At 39.4% G+C, this 19,301-nt stretch overlaps 1 protein-coding gene across 3 annotated transcripts in view; it reads left to right on the top strand.

Annotated features, from left to right (window-relative positions):
* Nucleotides 1-19,301, top strand: part of ARFGEF2 (ARF guanine nucleotide exchange factor 2) — a 60,757-nt gene that overhangs the window by 32,324 nt on the left and 9,132 nt on the right. For 2 of the 3 annotated variants that reach the window (XM_073309478.2, XM_073309479.2), the window contains exons 15-33: nt 1,300-1,411; nt 2,088-2,293; nt 3,340-3,424; nt 3,524-3,695; nt 5,359-5,510; nt 5,928-6,056; nt 6,566-6,724; nt 8,688-8,835; nt 10,076-10,175; nt 11,024-11,064; nt 11,152-11,321; nt 12,740-12,891; nt 13,038-13,210; nt 15,782-15,942; nt 16,784-16,914; nt 17,018-17,147; nt 17,566-17,701; nt 18,895-19,033; nt 19,112-19,166. In XM_073309478.2, coding sequence (XP_073165579.1) covers nt 1,300-1,411; nt 2,088-2,293; nt 3,340-3,424; nt 3,524-3,695; nt 5,359-5,510; nt 5,928-6,056; nt 6,566-6,724; nt 8,688-8,835; nt 10,076-10,175; nt 11,024-11,064; nt 11,152-11,321; nt 12,740-12,891; nt 13,038-13,210; nt 15,782-15,942; nt 16,784-16,914; nt 17,018-17,147; nt 17,566-17,701; nt 18,895-19,033; nt 19,112-19,166 — 2,551 coding nt within the window. The remainder of the gene's footprint in view (nt 1-1,299; nt 1,412-2,087; nt 2,294-3,339; nt 3,425-3,523; nt 3,696-5,358; nt 5,511-5,927; nt 6,057-6,565; nt 6,725-8,687; nt 8,836-10,075; nt 10,176-11,023; nt 11,065-11,151; nt 11,322-12,739; nt 12,892-13,037; nt 13,211-15,781; nt 15,943-16,783; nt 16,915-17,017; nt 17,148-17,565; nt 17,702-18,894; nt 19,034-19,111; nt 19,167-19,301) is intronic. The other variant, XM_073309480.2, reaches the window with a different exon arrangement.

Raw genomic sequence — 19,301 nt, 5'->3', positions numbered from 1 at the left:
GGCTGCATTTTCATTGTTTCTGATGTAGTCACTATGTATTCTAGGAACCGTGTTTGTTTAGTTTAAAGGGGCAGTTGTCATATTAAAGTAGCACTGACAACTAAAAATTACACTTCCTTCTGAAAACCTTAGCTTGTGTCAGGAGTAAACAAACTCCTGAGGGTATGCCTGCGGCTGACCTGGGTCAGCTGACTTGGCCTTCCAGGATAAAAATTGTGGTGCAGATGTTTTGGGCTCAGGCTGGAGCCCGAGCTTTGAGATCAACCCCCCTCGCAGGTGTCGGAGCCAAAGCTCTAGCCTGAGCCTGAATGTCTACACTGCAGTTTTTAGCCTTGCAGCCCGAGCCCCGTGTGCCTGAGTCAATTGATCTGGGTTCTGAGACTTTGCACGAAGACTTTGTTTTTTATTGCAGTCCCCGAAGTCTACTGTAAATAAAAGGAATTGGGGGTGGGGGATGATCATGTTCACTCTGTGCTCTTGACACAACTTTGTGGTGGTCTCCTTTTAGACTGACTCAGCCACAAAGGAGGGGAGACCTTTTTTAAAGAAAATGTGATTGTAAATTACTAATTGGTTTGGAGCAGGTATAATATCAGACTGCTGTTTAATTCAAAAAATGGTTAGACTTCAAGTTGGCAATAACACTTTCAAATTCCTATATTTAAAAATCCTTCTTGGTTGTATTACTAATAATAAATGAAAACTGAATTCTGCAAGTGCTTTTGCCTTTCGTGTGGGTCTGTCTTTTACTCACACTCACACTCACACACACCTGGGAGAATAAAATGATTGGTCCAATTACATTTGTTTTCTAATCACTTAAAGTTAAATTATACTGGGTATTTGCTATGCTTCAAATGCTGTAGAAGAGTGTTCCTTTTAAAAACATCCAAACACGCACACAAACCTCCTTAGAACTGTTTTGTTTTTATGAAAAAGCTTCTATTAATAGCATTTGGAAAAATCAGGTTTTTATTAAACCTAAATTATCTTGACATCCTTAATTCTAAAAGGGTGGTCTTTGAATATACCACATAATACACAGGATGGGATGTCTAGTGTTACCTAGCTAATGCATTAACTCTCTCCTCCCCCTCCCCATAAATTTCTGAATGTCTTTTCTTAACTATGCACCTTTAAGGTAGAAGTAACATGATTTTTAAATACCTTCCTTTTATAAGGGCTCTGCATATGCAAGTAAACTTTATGCACCATAGTGTATTGGGAAATGATATTCCAGGTGTAAGCTATAGCTTTTCTGCCTTTTTTTTTTTTTTAATATTCTGTCTATATGAATAGATTTAACAAAAAGTCAAAAAGAGGAATACAGTATCTTCAAGAACAGGGCATGCTTGGCACCACAACAGAAGACGTTGCACAGTTTCTGCACCAAGAAGAACGTCTGTGTTTTGTAAGACTGAATGCTACTTAAGCGATTAATTTGTATTACAAAGATATTCCTTCCCCAGCAATTCAGCTGTTGCTTCTTTCATATTCCATGCCACCTTACTTTAACTACCTTTTATGGTAGAGAATCTAATGAAGGTTCTCCACTCCCTCCCCCTAGGTTAATCTCAAACCACTACCACACAGTGGTGTTGGAACATTTTTAATAGTGGGGGCGCTGAAAGCCAGTCGTCCGTCCTCCCCGCCCCGCTGAGGCCGGGAGCAAAGCCCCGGGCGTCCATGCCTGTGCGCCACTACTCCCAATTTACATACTACTTTTAGGCCCTTTGCAGAACCTTTCTTTTGGCAATGGGGGGGACTGGGTGGGATTCCCTTCATGCCTATTAATGCTGCTTTTTAGATTGACCAGAAGCGTGAGCTGGCCTCTTACTGGAGCCGGTTATTTGACAGCATTGATGTCCAAAGGTGGTGCTAATGACACTTAATGGAACGTTGGGACAGTTGAGCAGACTCCGCCTTCCATTTCCAGTAGTGGCTCTGCTTGTCATGAGCAGCATACCAGCCTTCTGAGGAAATTGACTGCAGTGCAACTGTTATACTGTAAATTCACTGAAATATAAAAGGGAGAAGATACAGTTAATTTGATACGTAATATTCATAACTGTCTCTCTTGTGTTTAGACCCAAGTTGGAGAATTTCTAGGGGAGAGCAGCAGGTTTAACAAGGAGGTGATGTATGCCTACGTAGACCAGCTTGATTTCTGTGGGAAAGACTTTGTCTCTGCTCTACGGATATTTCTGGAAGGCTTCCGGTTGCCAGGCGAAGCCCAGAAGATTGATAGATTAATGGAGAAGTTTGCCGCTAGATACATTGAATGCAACCAAGGGTAACTTGAAACATAATATTGGATAAACTGTCTTAGGAATGGTCACCTTGTTGGCAGCCTTAGGAAATAAAGTAAGGCTTGACTCATGTTTGCCCCACAACGGCAAGGCACGTTGCAGGGATGTGTGGGGCAGATTTTGTTGCTGCTGTCTATGCTATACCCTGTTCCGTAGCTAAATGGAAGACCCATGGGATGTTCCTGTAAGTAGCTGCTAAATCATCATGAAGTCTTGCAGGGTAGGTGTGGCGGTACTGGCTCTTCAGAGAACACTTTCTGACAGGTGCATAGGATCTAATTGAGCAAGAATTGCTGAGTGCTTCAGATACTGCATATTCTGTTTATCCATGTTGTACGTAATCAGTTCAACAAAATCAAAGTTTTTTGTGAGCCTTAATTGTTAGTGGAAGCTTAAAAATCTGGTTTGGTTTGTGTCTCTGTGTAATGAGGCGTTTTCCCACTTGCCTTCAACCAGTCAGAAAATGTGCATGGATGGGCCAATTTGTGATGATACAGACCATTTTACTCTAAACCAAATTTGAAAATGCAATTCTTGCTTGAAAACTTTGACACTGTCTGCTTAAGAATCTATCCTTAACGAATTTCCACTCCCCAGATCAATCTCACATCACTGTTTTAATAAAAATGAGTATATTTAGAAAGGAAACCTTGATGTGAGTGAATGATACAGTAGTGGATAAATCTTATTCTAATTGCTTGTTGAAAACAGTGGAAGAACATGCAAGAATAGTAAGGAATAGCATTTTTTTTTAAATGTCTTTTTCTGTAATCTTGTAAATGTGTGGCTTCTTCACAAATTCTTCCCTTTCCCCTTCGTTGGCCTTGCTGTAGCTTTCAGTACATATTAAGCAGTAGCTGGGCTAATTTTAAACGTCTTTTAATATAAAAGGCTAAAGTATGAGATTCCTTGTCAGGTTTTACTTTGTCAGGAGTGTGTAATGCTTCTGAACTGCACCTCTTCCCTGGATGTGCAGAGAGAGCTAATGGATTGAGGATCTAGATCTCTAAAATGTGTTTCTCTGTTTCAGGCAAACCCTATTTGCTAGTGCTGACACTGCATATGTTTTAGCTTACTCTATTATAATGCTGACTACAGACTTGCACAGTCCCCAGGTAGGAAAAAATCACTATAGAACTGTTACAAGTGCTCTTCTCTAGAACTTGTTCTCAAAATTTGACACCTGAGTTTTTATCCTTCTCACCTGCTTAAAGGTAAAGAATAAAATGACAAAAGAGCAATATATTAAAATGAATCGAGGTATCAATGACAGTAAAGACCTGCCGGAAGAGTATCTGTCCACTATCTATGAAGAAATAGAAGGGAAAAAAATTGCAATGAAAGAGACAAAAGAATATGCAATTACAACTAAATCTACTAAGCCAAGTAAGATTTAATTAGAAACTCAATATAATGCGCCGAGTTTTTTTTAATAGTATCTCGTATTCAAGGATTAACATTATAAAATGCTTTAATTCAGCTTTGCCAACACTTGTGTGAATTACACAAAGGCTATCTGGGGCCCACTTCATCCAATGTTGAAACATGGCCACTGGTATGTGGCCACTTCCATCTAAGAGCATGTGGCATGACTAGACACAGTTGAGGAGGAGAAGTGAAAAATACTGTAGCTATTTGAAAAAGAAGAGGGACTTAAGGGGAGCAGAATGTAATAATCTTTGGCACTTGGAGAAAAGAGCTGACAGTCGTCCTCTTCAGAGTTTTATGCAACTATCTCATGTTGTGCCATGTTTAACAATGGTACCTCATAGTTCAGAGAGACTGATTGCTGTTCCTAAGGAGTTTGCAGTCTGAAGTGATAACACAGGGAGGGCTTAGCAGTTGGAAACATGAAGTTAGGTGACCTTTTCATACCTAGAATAGATGAGGACTTCAGTGGTATGTCACATCCAAAAGACAGCACCTCCAGCTGCACTGTACTCTTAATAGCATATTGGGGAATTAATGTAGTGCCAATAGAAGGAAGAGAACCAAGTACCAAATAATCGGCACTGCCTCCTTCAGTGCTTACATGCTCCTTCGAGATCTTGCATTCAGATATTGGCTCTCTTTATCTTGAGAGTTGGCTCGGTCACAGCCTGAGCAGTTACGGCTACAGGAATAAAGAAACAGCACTGATTATTTTAATAGGCTATGTCTATGTCTACACGACACAGCTTTTAGCGACATGGCTGTGTCACCACAGGCATGCCGCTAAAAGTCGCCCAGTGTAGCCACTGCTTGTCGGCTCTCCTGCCGACAAAAAATGTCCACCCCCCAATGAACAGTGTTTGCATTGTTTACACTGGTGCTTGTCACCTGCAAAACTTTTGTCTTTCAGGTTTTTTTAAATAAGCACCTCCTGAAAGACACAAGTTTTGTCATTCAATTGCCACTGTAGACATAGCCTACACTACCGCTAGTGAAAAAAACACCCCCCTGAGCAACATAAGTTACACCAACATAAGTACTGGTGTGGACAGCTTCTCCCACTGACGTAAATGCCGCTGCTCTTTGTGGGTGGATTAATTATGTTGACGGGAGAGCTCTCTCCCATCAGCATACAGTGGCTACACTACAGATCTTACTGTGTCACAGCTGCATCAATACAGTGGCGTTACTGTAAGCTTTCTAGTATAGACCTAGCCATAGAGTCTGTTTTGCAAACTTGAGACTTTGAAGCATTCTTAAACAATTCACATGAACTAAATGACTTAATGAAATACGCCTCTGGATTTTAGTTTTTCTATGAAGCATGTCATAAAGTGTGTGAGACTGTTAAGGGAAGAGCTGTATAGCTGCGATAGTGTACCTTACGATCTATGTGGATTATTGTAGTAGACATGGGTTTTTTTTCAGCCCGAGGCTTACACCTTATATGAAAGGCAAAGTCCCATGACAGCATCTTGAGTAAATTCAAAAGCTTCTGAACAAGTCTCTAGATAAAAATTAAAAAATCTACCTTCAGCATCTGATACCCAGAACTAAGGAATGGAGCTTGATAGCAAAAATACATATAATGATGCAGGTTTTGTGGTGGTCTTCGTAGGTGTAGCCAATGAGAAGCAGCGGCGGTTATTGTACAACCTGGAGATGGAGCAAATGGCTAAAACAGCTAAAGCCCTCATGGAGGCAGTAAGCCATGCAAAGGCTCCCTTTACTAGTGCCACTCACCTGGATCACGTCAGACCCATGTTCAAAGTGAGTGTATGGATTTCTCCGTCACGTATGTTTGGGCAGTAATCCTCTTCAATTCATAACATGCCTCACTGAGAGCTGTGATAACTGAGCCATAGAGAGCAGCAGTGCATCTCTTATGAAGGTGTCGATATTGTGATGGGGCTAGAAGTGTTGCATTCTTCCATGAGAGTTTCTGGCTCAGGAGTGTGAAGAGAAGAGCCGAGAGTATCGGAGGCAGGAAAAGGGCCTTATTTTTTTATAGGGGATATTAATATACTCAATGCTACAGAAAGTCTGCAAATGACATTCTGGCACTTCATTATGTGAATGGGAGGATACAGTGTTGGCATGGGCAATGTTTGCCCTAGCCAGTGGATTAGGGAGAATCATGATTTGGTGGTAATGAAGCTAAACTTACAAAGATTTTCTTTTTGCTAGCTTGTATGGACTCCGTTATTGGCAGCTTACAGCGTTGGCCTTCAGAACTGCGATGACACTGATGTTGCATCTCTATGTTTGGAAGGAATTCGATGTGCAATCCGAATAGCCTGCATTTTTGGAATGCAGGTTTGTATATGTCAGACATGCTATGTCTAGGTCACTGGAGGCCATCATGGACTCTGACATGTGGAATAATAAAATTTATAAAAATGTTAGCTTACACCAAAGTCAAAGTAGGGGCTGAAGTAACTGAGCTACCGGTCATCTCAAGCAAATAACTTGCTTGAAAATAACTTGCTCTGCTAATCAACATGTATAACGTTTTTGTTTGCAGAACAGTTTTAGTTTTAAACTGTCCAGAGCTCTGGATCATAAATAAAGATAATGGAGTTTTATTCTTAATCCTCAAATGCCTCCCACTTCTGATGCTCCCATTAAGATAATTTTCTAGTATGTCTCCAGCTCTTCTGTACTATATTGACTGGGAAATACTTTGCCATAATTGCAATCACAGAGGCATACTTGGAAGAGAAGTTACTCAAAGCTGAGGAGGTTGTGTGCTTTTTCTTTAGTATTTGCAGACATCTCAATTTCTCTGGCTTATTTCTGTTCTCATATTTGTATCTGCATTCTAGCTTGAACGAGATGCCTATGTGCAGGCCCTTGCTCGCTTCTCACTGTTGACTGCCAGCTCTAGCATCACAGAAATGAAACAGAAAAACATAGACACCATTAAGACACTTATTACTGTGGCCCATACAGATGGCAACTATCTTGGGAATTCCTGGCATGAGGTAAAAACTTGAATAGTAAATGTGAGGCTTCAGTGTGTGCTCACAGCTTACCAAGCTCTTGTTCACCGAGCTATGCCTGCTGTTTGCACAGCCCACAGGTTTTGAAACTCCATCACCAGAGAACTCTGCTGCGATGAAGGGATTTATTCCACAAACTGTGCACTGGTATCTCATTTTCACTGTTTAATAAAATTCTTTCTATCCTTTGTAGTTGTGAAGGTACCTCAGACATGAACAGTGAAACCAGTACTGTGCTTTTTGTAGACAGCATGAAACACTGAAACCTAAGGACATTTCAAAAGTCAATATGTAAACTATTGTGCTCTTCACTTTAGCAGAAAAATATATGGTTAGTCCATCCCTCAAACCTTTCCTCACAGAAATCTCTGCAGTGCAGTTATTGTCAGTGCATACACCTTTTGTACATTGAAAATGGAAAAACGGGAGAAGGGTAAAACTGAATCGAATCTGAAAACACATACAAAGACTACTGTGACTAAGAGAATATGAAAATAGTCAAAAATTGGGAATAATATTGTTTTGTTTACTGATCTGGAGATTTCTGCACAATCCAAAAGGACCTTGCTGCAGAATTTAGGTTCAGTTCATAATAAAGCACACAGGATCCTGACTAGTTGTACATTTACTCTGTCCAGAGTGCCTCTTCAGTTTTCCTTAAAGACTTGTCTAAAACTTACTTTTAAGCACCATAATGGATGCCAGAAACTGAAGGCAAGAGGCGTTTCCATTTCCTCATAGTCCAACTAATTTTTCTTCTTGTATTTCTCTCAACATTCTTTCAAAGGGATCCACTGAAAGCATAAAATTCACCTAATGTTGGTGTGTGTCTCGCCATTGTAATGAATTGGTATCCCCTCATACCCCACTGCCCACATGGATAGCCGTATCGTTAGGACAGCTTGCAGTAGAGAAAAAGCAGGAAGGAAGCAAACTTGTGTGAGTGGCAGTAAATGCTATCTGAGATAGACACTGTGTGAGAGATTCAGTTCTTCACAAACACCTCGCTTCTCCTGTAACCCACAATAAATGTAATCAAGCTGTCACCTACAATCTAGGAAGGAAAGAGTAATTTCTGTCTTTAATAGTTGGAAGGTATTTGGAAGCTACATCAATAGAGACCATATAAGTACCTAGGTAAATGGATGAGTGCAGCACTGTCCTCTAGTGGAAAGGATATCAGACTAGTTGAAGATATTAAAGTACTCTTTTATTGGCTGAGAAACTGCCCTGCTAGCTCTAGCTCCTCAGAATAAGGTCTGTCTTAGAGTAGAAGGCCATGAATTCTGCCTTGATGGCATATGCGAGTATCTGGTATCTATGTCTATGTTGCCAGTGATCTTTACAACTGCTTCAACTTTGAGAAACAATTTTGCATTTAGATATTGAATCAAGTCTCTTTTTTGTGTTCATGAGATTAATACATTTTTGTATTATCATGGAGAGAGTAGATAGGCTCCTCCGTGCATGGGTAGCTTTGAGAGACTGGGCTAGAATTGAAGTAGAAGACAAGACTTGTCAAACCAAATTGGAATCATGATCATGTTGTAAACTTGTGGTTGTCTTCACTTGATGCATTGTGGGAATTTCAGTGCAGCTGCCATTTGTAGTAATGGGAGCTCACTTATTTATCTGTGGGGGGGGGAAGAGAAACTATTGGATAATAAGCCCCATAATGTATAAATTCTTAAACTACGCCCTAAGGAGGAAACTTGGTCTAGTGACCAGAGAACTAAGAGTTGGACTTCTGGGTTCTGTGTTTCACAGCTGCTACTGACTCACTATGATCTTGGGCAAGTTGCTTAATTCCATTGTAAGTTAGCAGTTATATTTGCCTATATCACAGAAGTGTTGAGGTATAAAATGGTTTGTGAACCTGTGAAGTCTCATAAGGTAAAACGTGGTAGCGGTCACTTACATTATTGAAATGTGCCTTTGTTATTAGATCTTGAAATGCATCAGCCAGCTGGAACTAGCACAGCTTATAGGGACTGGGGTTAAAACTCGATACTTATCTGGCTCTGGGCGTGAAAGGGAAGGCAGCATTAAAAGCTATACATCTGGAGGAGAAGAATTCATGGGCCTGGGACTAGGTAAGATTAATAGCTCTGTCACTGAACAAGCCTGCATTTACAAGTTAATTAAACCTAAACATTTGTCACTATGAGAACGAATGATCAGTTCTTCACATGATGTTGGGTCGTATATTTACCTGCTTTCATTTTAACTGTGTGGAGACTAGTGTCACTACATAATTAATGAAGGTACCCGTTACTTCAACTAGCTTGGTAATGATTAAACATCTGAACGCGTTCCAGTTTCTATAAATCAGCTATGAGAAATTACTTCATAGACTACCCAGATTAACTGCCTTGTGGGAACTTGAGTGTGGTCATAACTTTGTTACATCAGATCTAGTATGGCCATAGTCTTGTTACAGACATTAAAAGCTCTACTTTTTTCATTCCATTTTGAAATAAAAATGTTGAAATTACTGAAATCTGTCTGAATACCCATACATTTTGCTGATACTAACAATTTTCTGCCTTGAGATGTGGCGATAGATGGTTTTCAAGTTAGATATTTCACCCTAATGTATGTTGCGTAGTCTAAAATCTGATTTGTAAGTGGGGATTAGGGGGATGATGGTAGTCTGCCTTTACCTGAGAAAAGAAATAAACTCTCTCCATGAAAAAACACATAATGTAGAACTACTCTAGAGTTCCACTGAGACAGTATCACATTCTGTATATGAATGTAATTAAACAACGTGTCCAGTACTAATTGCTCATACTCAGTAATAAATGTTTATGTAGTACCAGTGTTACACTGTAGGTTAATTACAAATATTACATTCAAATGTTTTTATTGTAGGCTTTAGGCATAATTGTCATGACAAAGATTATTTAACTACTAATGCATTTCTCAAATGTTAAAGATGATTTGCACCACTATTGTAATCTTGATGGCCTGCTTTCCTATAATGGATACTAGCCACCAAAATTAAGGATGCAAAACTGTATCCGTTAAAAACATCTCTTCCCTCCCCCACAAAATCTTCACATGTTCATAACTTTTGTTATGAACTTGTTGAAATAATGTTCAGGCAATTAATGTTTTTAAGAGGTACACTACTTTGAGACTGGACTTTCAAATGCAGAATAATCAGGTGCGTCATTTCTGACCTATAGCACCTGTCTTGTATAAATTCTAAGCTGCTTGGGAGCAGGACCCATCTGAATTCCTGTTTTGTATAAAATTGAGCATATTGTTGGTATTTAACTGTGAATATTTCATCAGATTAAACGTTTGGATCTGAATGTTTTATTACAGGTAACCTAGTTGGGGGTGGAGTTGATAAAAGGCATATGGCCAGCATTCAGGAGTCTGTGGGTGAGACCAGCTCGCAAAGTGTGGTGGTGGCAGTGGACAGGTACTGTAGTGCTTTCTGTCTTTCTGTTTGTAGTAACTTGCAAATCAAGAGTTACCCAAACTGTCCTGATTTCCCCCTGCAGAGCAACAGAGTGGTTGGCTGTCAAAGCCTAACTTAAAACCAGTTTAAGAACAGGTTGGCATTCACCTTGAATGATGCCAAATCTCCTGGACCTGACGATGGTAAAATATTCTGGTGGATTGTTGTTGTTGTGGGTTTTTTTAAACTTCAGTCCTGCAACACTAAAGAGAGGGAAAGACTCTTCCAGTAAACTAGTCTGGTGTTACCATTGATAGCTGGATAATTGGAAAAAAGAACTTATGCACATTAATTTAAGTGGGCTTTGAGGGTGGGAAGTAGAGAGAGAGAGAGAAAGAGAACGTTTGTGTATTCTTAACTCTTTCCATTTGGAGAAATGGAGACCCGAATTCATTAAATTGGTGCCTTTGTACTGCACACTTGGTGATTTTTATAAAGGCTGTCTGCTACACTGGGTTTGTCCTTTTTATATTTGGCCATGAGCCACTACTTTACAGTTAGACTTTTTACTGGGTAATTAACCCAAGTCAAAGTGTCTGAAATGCATCAATGCCCTCAGTCTATTAGACCATGCTGCCTTCTGTATTTCAGCTTTCCTGTTTTACTTCCTCCCTGTACATAATTCACTCTTTCCACCCGTAAGTCACTGGTGGAAATCCAAAGCATTATCTTGCTAGTCTATTTTGCAGCATCAAGGTTTCTTTATAAACTTGAACCTTTTAACCTGGAAATACTTTAGTGTGTTATGTCCTTCTCCTATTTTTTAAATATAACTTATACTTTATCACACATCTTGATTTGTTCTACAGAATATTTACAGGATCAACACGGTTGGACGGAAATGCAATAGGTATGTATGCTGAACATATGAGGAAATTAACTGTGTTGCAGTAGAACACCCCAAACTCATGGCTTGTATTATCTGTTTAATATTCAGTTGATTTTGTCCGATGGCTGTGTGCTGTTTCCATGGATGAGCTGGCTTCCCCCCACCATCCTCGCATGTTCAGCCTGCAGAAGATAGTAGAGATCTCGTATTACAATATGAATCGAATTAGACTGCAATGGTCAAGGATATGGCATGTGATTGGAGATCATTTCAATAAGGTACTTCAGAACTTAAAGGTTACGCAACATGCTTTTGTAGTATTATTTTTGAGTCTAGTTGGAATCATGCTCATCAGCTTTCCCTTATTAAGATGCCTAAGAGAATGTCTTGGAGGGCTTTCCTGATTCAGAACATCATAGATTTTGACCTGTATTGATCAATATGGATTTAGTTGAGGCTATGCCATTCTTTACATTTGAGTTGGAGAAGTCCTAAGTGTTCCCTATGCTATAATATTGGTATTATCTTAAGGAGGAGGGGAAAGATGTCTATCATCGTCCCCCCTGCCACTCCCAGTCTCTCCCCATGGTGCACCCGCCCTCCTTCTCCCCCCCCCCCTTTTTTTTTTTTTTTTTTTTTTTGGAAATCCTACCACAGCTCTCTTCATCCTTTGTTTTCTCCCTTATTGAGCATGTCAGGACATGATTTCTGTTGTCCCCTTCTTTCTAAACTATGTGTAGGGAGTTTCCTTTTGGAATCAGTAATGCCTGGTTAGGTTTCATCTTATAAAATGTGTGTAGATTGAGGGACAGCAACCATGTGTGTTCCTTTTGACATGCTTGGATAATGAATTTATTTGTCTCTCCTGGTAGTCTCCACTGCTAATCCTTTTCCACACAATCAATCAAAGCAAGAAAAATACCCATCTGATTCTCTTTTAAAAAAAAATCTGAATTCTCAATTTGTTTTACCAGCTCAGGAGTCTGTTTCTTTAGTTTGAACATGAGCAAAAGCACACATGTCAAGTTCAGAAAAACATGGTCTAACCACAACATCTAGCCTAGGAACATCGATGATGTGCAGCATAAATATCTGGATTGTTCTAAATGAATCTTTTAATTTAATATTTCCGCATTCACTTAATCCTTGCCAAAACATTCAGATGTAGGTGCCTAAAGTTAACTGTGATTTAGTTGCCTATCTGACTTCCTTCCACTCCTGACAAGATATACTGACCACCTGTAGCTCCTATTGAAGTCAGTGACTGAGCGGTCAGAATCTCCGAAAAAATCAGCTCATTATGATCTCTGTTCCTATCTTTAGGCATTTAAGCAAAATGCTCAAGCTTATGAGGTTTGTTCTTGCTATGAAATGTTATCTTACTGAAACTAGAAAAATAGTGAGTATACAGGGAAACTGAGTGTTTGCAAACTCAAATATGCGAACTTGCTAACATAAAATGATTCTGCATGTCCTATCCTGATAGTTTGGTGGTGTACTCCTTCCCTCATGCCCCTTAGTAAACTAATCCCTGGGGTTCTTTAGACGGCCATTATACGTTTGTAAAAACCATTTAGGTATATAAAGGTTGGGTCATGGAAATGAAATGCTTATGGTGGCTTTGTGTAGTATAGTTCACACTAACTTTTAAATGTTCGTTAAGACACACACACGCCTTTTCCTTCTCTGTTACTAGGTTGGATGTAACCCTAATGAAGATGTGGCCATCTTTGCAGTTGATTCATTAAGGCAGCTATCAATGAAGTTTCTCGAGAAGGGCGAATTAGCCAACTTCCGTTTCCAGAAAGACTTTTTGAGGCCATTTGAGCACATAATGAAGAAAAACAGGTGTGTGTGCACTGAAACTTCTGTCTTGGCTTGGGGGGTTTTTTAAGCAGCAACTTAAAATGTGACCAGGTTTCCTGTGGTAATGTGGGTGGGGTGCTCTCCAGTGTGTAGGCAACGGCAAATAACATGGTTAATTTGTCTTTAAGATCTCCTACCATACGTGACATGGTAATACGCTGTATTGCTCAGATGGTGAACTCACAGGCTGGTAACATTCGCTCAGGCTGGAAGAATATCTTTGCAGTATTTCACCAAGCTGCTTCAGACCATGATGGGAATATTGTAGAGTTGGCTTTCCAAACAACAGGACATATAGTTAGTAAGTAGTGGTTGGCAGATGGAACACCTTAACTAACATACTCTTGTGCTAAAAGGGCCTGTCTACACAATGAACTCTATTGTGGTAGAGGGGGTTGTGTTTTTAAATGTCCAAATTGCTTAAAGTATGTGGTTAAGCTTTGCCTGCTCCCCTGGCTCTAACAATTCTGTATCAAGGAAGACCAAACTGTATTGTACAATGCCTGATAGTTTATGGCATGATCTGTAAGTATCATTGAATATAATCTGAACCCAACTGGGTATATGAAATACTTTTAATAGTAATATGAAAGTGTTCTCTCAACCCTATATAATACATCTGGGCACCTAGATTAGCCTTCCAGATTTAGTTAAGTACTGTGTCTCTGATATATAGCCTCCAGCAAAGGCAGTGATGGGTGCCTTAGAAATGTCATGGATGGCTAGAGGAAAACTCTTCCCAGTCCAAGCATAATCTATTCACAGCCCTTTATCATAATTAACTGTGATTTAAGACACTCCACCCTCACACTTCTCCTTAGACAGGGAAAAAAAACTACAAATGACTTGATTTCAAGGCTGGATCAGATGTTGCAGTAGTACTTTCTCTCCCCCCACCCTCTTTGTCATGTCAGATTGTTAGTACAATGCAACCCACCCATACCCCCTCGAATACCCAGTGCTTTATCCACTCTGTCTTTTAAACAGTACATGCTGGAGCTTTAGCGCATCAGGCATGTAAATACCTTGCAGTGCCAGCTACAAAAGTGCTATGCAAAAAACTGTTTTCACTTTTGGGTGACATTGTAAACAAGAAGCAGGCAGCATTATCTCCCATTAATGTAAACAAACTTGATTGTCTTAGCAATTGGCTGAACAAGAAATAGGACTGAGTGGACTTATAGACTCTAAAGTTTTACATTGTTTTGTTTTTGAGTGCAGTTATGCAACAACAACAAAATCTACATTTGTAAGTTGCACTTTCACAGTAAAAGAAATCACACTACAGTACATGTATGAGATTAATTGGGAAAAATACCACTTCTTTTGTTTACAAATACTTGCTCTGTAAAAATGATCAAAAATAATCTAAAGTGAGCACTGTACACTTTGTATTCTGTGCTGTAATTGAAATCAACATATTTGAAAATGTAGAAAAACATCCAAAAATATTTATAATAAATGTCAGTTGATATTCTGTTGTTTAACAGTGCGATTAAAACTGCAATTAATCACAAATAATTTTTTTTAATCGTGTGAATTAACTGCGATTACTCAACAGCCTTAGATATTTTACTTGCTGAGTTAGCCCTACAGAGCCATCTACTCTTCTATTAAAAAGATATTTGGGCAAATTGGTGCTCTAATTAAAAAGGAGGGACACTGTGTACTCAAAATTTTTGAAATGAAGTAATTCTAGTTTCTAATGGCATATTACTTGTAATATATGCCCTGAAACTTATTTTTAAACATTCTCTGTGTACTTTTGTAAAAGTTGTTCTGCTCTGTTGCTGTTTAAGTGCTTTTTACAGCAAGGAAGAAATTGACTATACGAGTTAAAAAGTGAAACTAAGGGCATGTCTACACTACTGTCTTAAACCGACCTAGGTTAGTAATTTATTGTGGTGGCTGATGTCTACACTACCCTCCTTCTGTCAGTGGTGTGTGTCCTCACGAGGAGTGCTTCCACCGACTGAAGAGTGGCAGTGTAAGGGGGCCAGGGCGCTCAGCTTTGTGAAGTTTCCCCTGCCAGGAGCCCAGCTGTCCCCAGGGGCTTCTCGCCTTCCTGCTCCCAGTAGGAAGCCGGGGGGGGGGGGGGGAAGCCACTCAGGTTTCTCGCCTCTGGTGGGAAGCAGGGAGCCTGCTGGGGGGGCAGCCAGACTCCCAGCTGGGAGCCTCTGTGCTGCTGGGCTCCCAGCTGGGAGTGGGGATCCGAAGCAGCACCACCAGGAGCCCAGGTGACAGCCCGGCCTGGAGCAGAGACCTGGCAGCATCCTCACTGGGGAGCTGGGCTTTTTTTATCAATTTCAGAGCTCCAGCAGAGCTGTGAAATTGACAAGACCGCCAGTAGCTGATGTAAGTTACACAGTGTCTACATTGACACTGCATGGCCCTAACTACACTGATATAAGCCCTACACCCCTCGTGGAGGTGGAGGAGTTATGTCAGTGTAGTAGGGCACTTACATCGGCGGGAGCAAGGCTGTAGTTTGTACGCTGATATAGTTAGATCTGCCTTATGTATAGAGTAGGGCCTAACTGCTCTTTGCATTTAATAGCATTATACTTCTAAACTAACAGAATAACTTTTTTCTCTCCTCTTTCCTCTCTTCCATCTCCCCCCATGGATTTTTTTTATATTAATACTGTTTACATGTTGTATACACTAAGAAATTGTGCTGTGTTTCTGTAATACTGTTCAGTGTTTAATATTGATGCAATCAAATGGCTAGATCCTCAGCTGATACAAATTGGTATAGCTTCATTGACTTCAGTGAAAGTATGCCAGTTTACATCAGTGGAGGCTCTGGCTCAAAAAGTCTGATACAATATTAGTATATTTAAGACATTTCTCTTTCCTTTGTTTTCCCCAGCCAATATTTTTCAGCAGCATTTTCCAGCAGCAATAGATTCATTCCAGGATGCTGTAAAATGTTTATCTGAATTTGCCTGTAATGCAGCATTTCCTGACACCAGTATGGAAGCAATCCGACTTATCCGTTATTGTGCTAAATATGTTTCAGAAAGACCACAGGTATTTTCTGTTCTTGTAATAATTTTTAGTTTTAAACTGTGATTATTCCTATAGCTAAGACTCTGCTCTTAAACGTGGACTTTATGGTCTTAGTGAATATGTTTACCCCAAATGAGACACTTGTTTAGCACTAGCAGAACATACTTAACGCTAGTCAACCATCCTCCTTAGAAAATGGGGAATACCTTGTTTCAATCAGGTGTGGAAATAGCTGGATAAAATTGGCTGTTGCAGCTTTGTTAAACAAAAATTGTAAACTTTTAACTCTAAATTAGGACTCTCGCAATTTTACGGTCATATTGCATGTCACTTTCTATCCTGTTAGAGCTTAATGCCAAATCCCTATTGTATAAATATGTAATATTACAGTAATTCTGTTTAAAAGAATCTAGGCTGAAGTTACCTAATTAACATGGTTCATTAATCTTGCAAGATTTGCAGGTTCATCAGTTCTTGCATGCACAAGCACAGCATTGACTTCTGCAGAACTGCGCACACACATCGGTTTGGATGCGCTATTGTGTGTAAATGTGGGTGCAGTTAAGAGGTTGATCTGAAATCTTGTCTCCAATGTACCAAAAGAGCCAAATATTTTTTTTTAAACCTAGAGTAGGAAAAGAACTAGATGAATATTTTTATTATTTAGAAGTGTTCATGGAGGTACTTGGAGAAACAAATTAGGAAAGGGTTAATCACATACCTGCTTTGACTTCTCACTACTTACTTAAATTTTGAATAGCCAAATTCTGTTTAGAAGATGCAATTTAGTTTAGTTTAATTCTGAAGTCTTTTAGATGTGACTTAATAGAAAGGTAATAATCTTTCTCTAAATGGCTTTCAGGTATTGCGAGAATATACAAGTGATGACATGAATGTTGCTACTGGAGACAGGGTCTGGGTCAGAGGATGGTTCCCTATTTTATTTGAACTTTCCTGCATCATTAATCGATGCAAATTAGATGTTCGGACAAGGTAAAGAGGATCTTTGCTTTTTAGCTGCATTCAGTTATTAAAACTCTGATCAGAGGCAACCATTTTAGCATCTTATTTTTGTATTCCTGTTTCCTTATTGTAGAGGCCTAACAGTGATGTTTGAAATAATGAAGAGCTATGGCCATACCTTTGAAAAACACTGGTGGCAAGATCTGTTTAGGATTGTGTTTCGGATATTTGACAATATGAAGCTTCCTGAACAACAAACTGAGGTAATGAAAGCCCTCTGAAGGATCTTGTTATGACAAAAGTAAGAGGTTCCATACAATTGTGAAATAAACCCCCTAAACTTCCTCTTAGTGAAATCCTACTGTTCCTGGAAGGAGCCAGATTCTTAGGCCTGGTAGACTGACGTCTGGTACTTTTTAAAAAACAAAACTGGTTCAGCCTGGACAGTGGTATTGTGTGTGTTCCTACACCCAAATGGTAACTAGTTTCTAATCACCCCTGACTCAAGGTACTTACAAGATGGTTCAATTTTATCCAAACTATATTCCTCTGTATGCAGAGAGACATGAATAGTAAAGCCAATCCTATGCCATGTACCACCATAATATGGGAACCCGTTCTTTCCATTCAGCATAACAAAAATTACCATAACAAAAATAAAGGCCTGTCGTTGTCTTGCAGAAATCTGAATGGATGACAACTACATGTAACCATGCACTTTATGCAATCTGTGATGTATTCACGCAGTTTTATGAAGCTTTAAATGAGATCCTTCTTCCTGACATATTTGCACAGTTACACTGGTGTGTAAAACAAGGTAGCTTATTTACATACATATACACATTGTTTTGCTTTAACTTTTCTTTTCTCGAGGTAATCAAAGCAAGGAAAATAAACCACTATTTATATATTTAAAACTGTTGCAAGAATGTTTTTTATGCTGTTTAATCTATTAGTGACTTTTCTCTGTCTGGTTTCAGAGTAACAGCCGTGTTAGTCTGTATTTGCAAAAAGAAAAGGAGTACTTGTGGCACCTTAGAGACTAACCAATTTATTTGAGCATGAGCTTTCGTGAGCTACAGCTCACTTCATATTCTCTGTGTGTATATATAAAGTCTGCTGCAGTTTCCACGGTATGCATCCGATGAAGTGAGCTGTAGCTCACGAAAGCTCATGCTCAAATAAATTGGTTAGTCTCTAAGGTGCCACAAGTACTCCTTTTCTTTTCTCTGTCTGTGCAATTTTTGCCAAATGTGTGTTGCTACTTAAGAAAGATCTTTAACTTCTTCTGCTTCAACATGAGTTATGTTTACACTTTTGCCATTATCCTTTCTTCTTTTGGCAAATTCAGCATTTTTTGTTTCCTGCATGAATAACATTTAATCTCGCATTACTTTCACGCTTTTGAAAATTGTCCCTCTATCTATATAGACGGCATTCTAAAAAGTTAAAATACTTACTTGAACAAGAGACATAAGGGGTCAGCTACCATAACCTTTTTATGCAGACAGCACAGAATATGTGGGGAAGACTGGGAGGGAAAGGGTGGCTTGTGAATTAAACTCAAACTGTCCTTAAATCCTCCATTGTGCCTTGTTTATTATTTCATGGGAAAATGACTTGGAGCCTCTCGGGCACTGGACTAGGAGTCAGGAGATCTAGTCTCTATTCCCAGCTCTGTCACTGGTCTGCTCTGTGACCTTGGCAAGACACTTTCTTTCTCTGTGCTTCTTTCCTCTCTCTCCATTTGTCTTGTCTGTTTAGCTTGCAGGTTCCTCACAGTAGGGATTCTTACTGTCTTTGTACACTAGGGTCCTGATCTTGGTGCTTACTGTCACACAAATAACGATTACACTCTAAGCTTTGAGCTATTGGAAATTTGGTACAAATACCAAACTGCATCATAATAACAAACATGCATAATGACTGGCAAGCACAGTAGATGTTTAATTCACATTGTTTGAATAGAAGAGCTGAGAGATTAATAAATAGGGATAATTTATTTTACAGATAATGAACAGCTGGCTCGATCAGGTACAAACTGTCTAGAAAACCTGGTGATACTAAATGGACAGAAATTCAGTCCTGAAGTCTGGGACCAAACATGCAATTGTATGCTAGAAATCTTCAAAACCACCATTCCTCATGTGTAAGTTAGTCCAACATAAATTTGTTTTGAGACCAGCTGTCATGCTAAGGTTATTTATGATTTCTTTTCTCTGTGAAGCTTGCTGACATGGAAGCCAGCAGGAATGGAGGATGATTCATCTGAAAAGCATTTGGTAAGACTTAAACTGTTCTGTTTAGAAATACTTAATGTGGTAAATCTGTTTGTAAAGACACATACTGGAATTAAATACAGACTAATGCTCTATGCCAGGGCCAAAAGATCATAAAGTCAAATGCAAGACTATCTC

This window comes from Lepidochelys kempii, chromosome 13, assembly GCF_965140285.1.
Source record: "Lepidochelys kempii isolate rLepKem1 chromosome 13, rLepKem1.hap1, whole genome shotgun sequence".
NCBI classification, from domain to species: domain Eukaryota; kingdom Metazoa; phylum Chordata; order Testudines; family Cheloniidae; genus Lepidochelys; species Lepidochelys kempii.
Note: the sequence above shows the minus strand (reverse complement) of the source record. Positions and strands in the feature narration are given on the sequence as shown.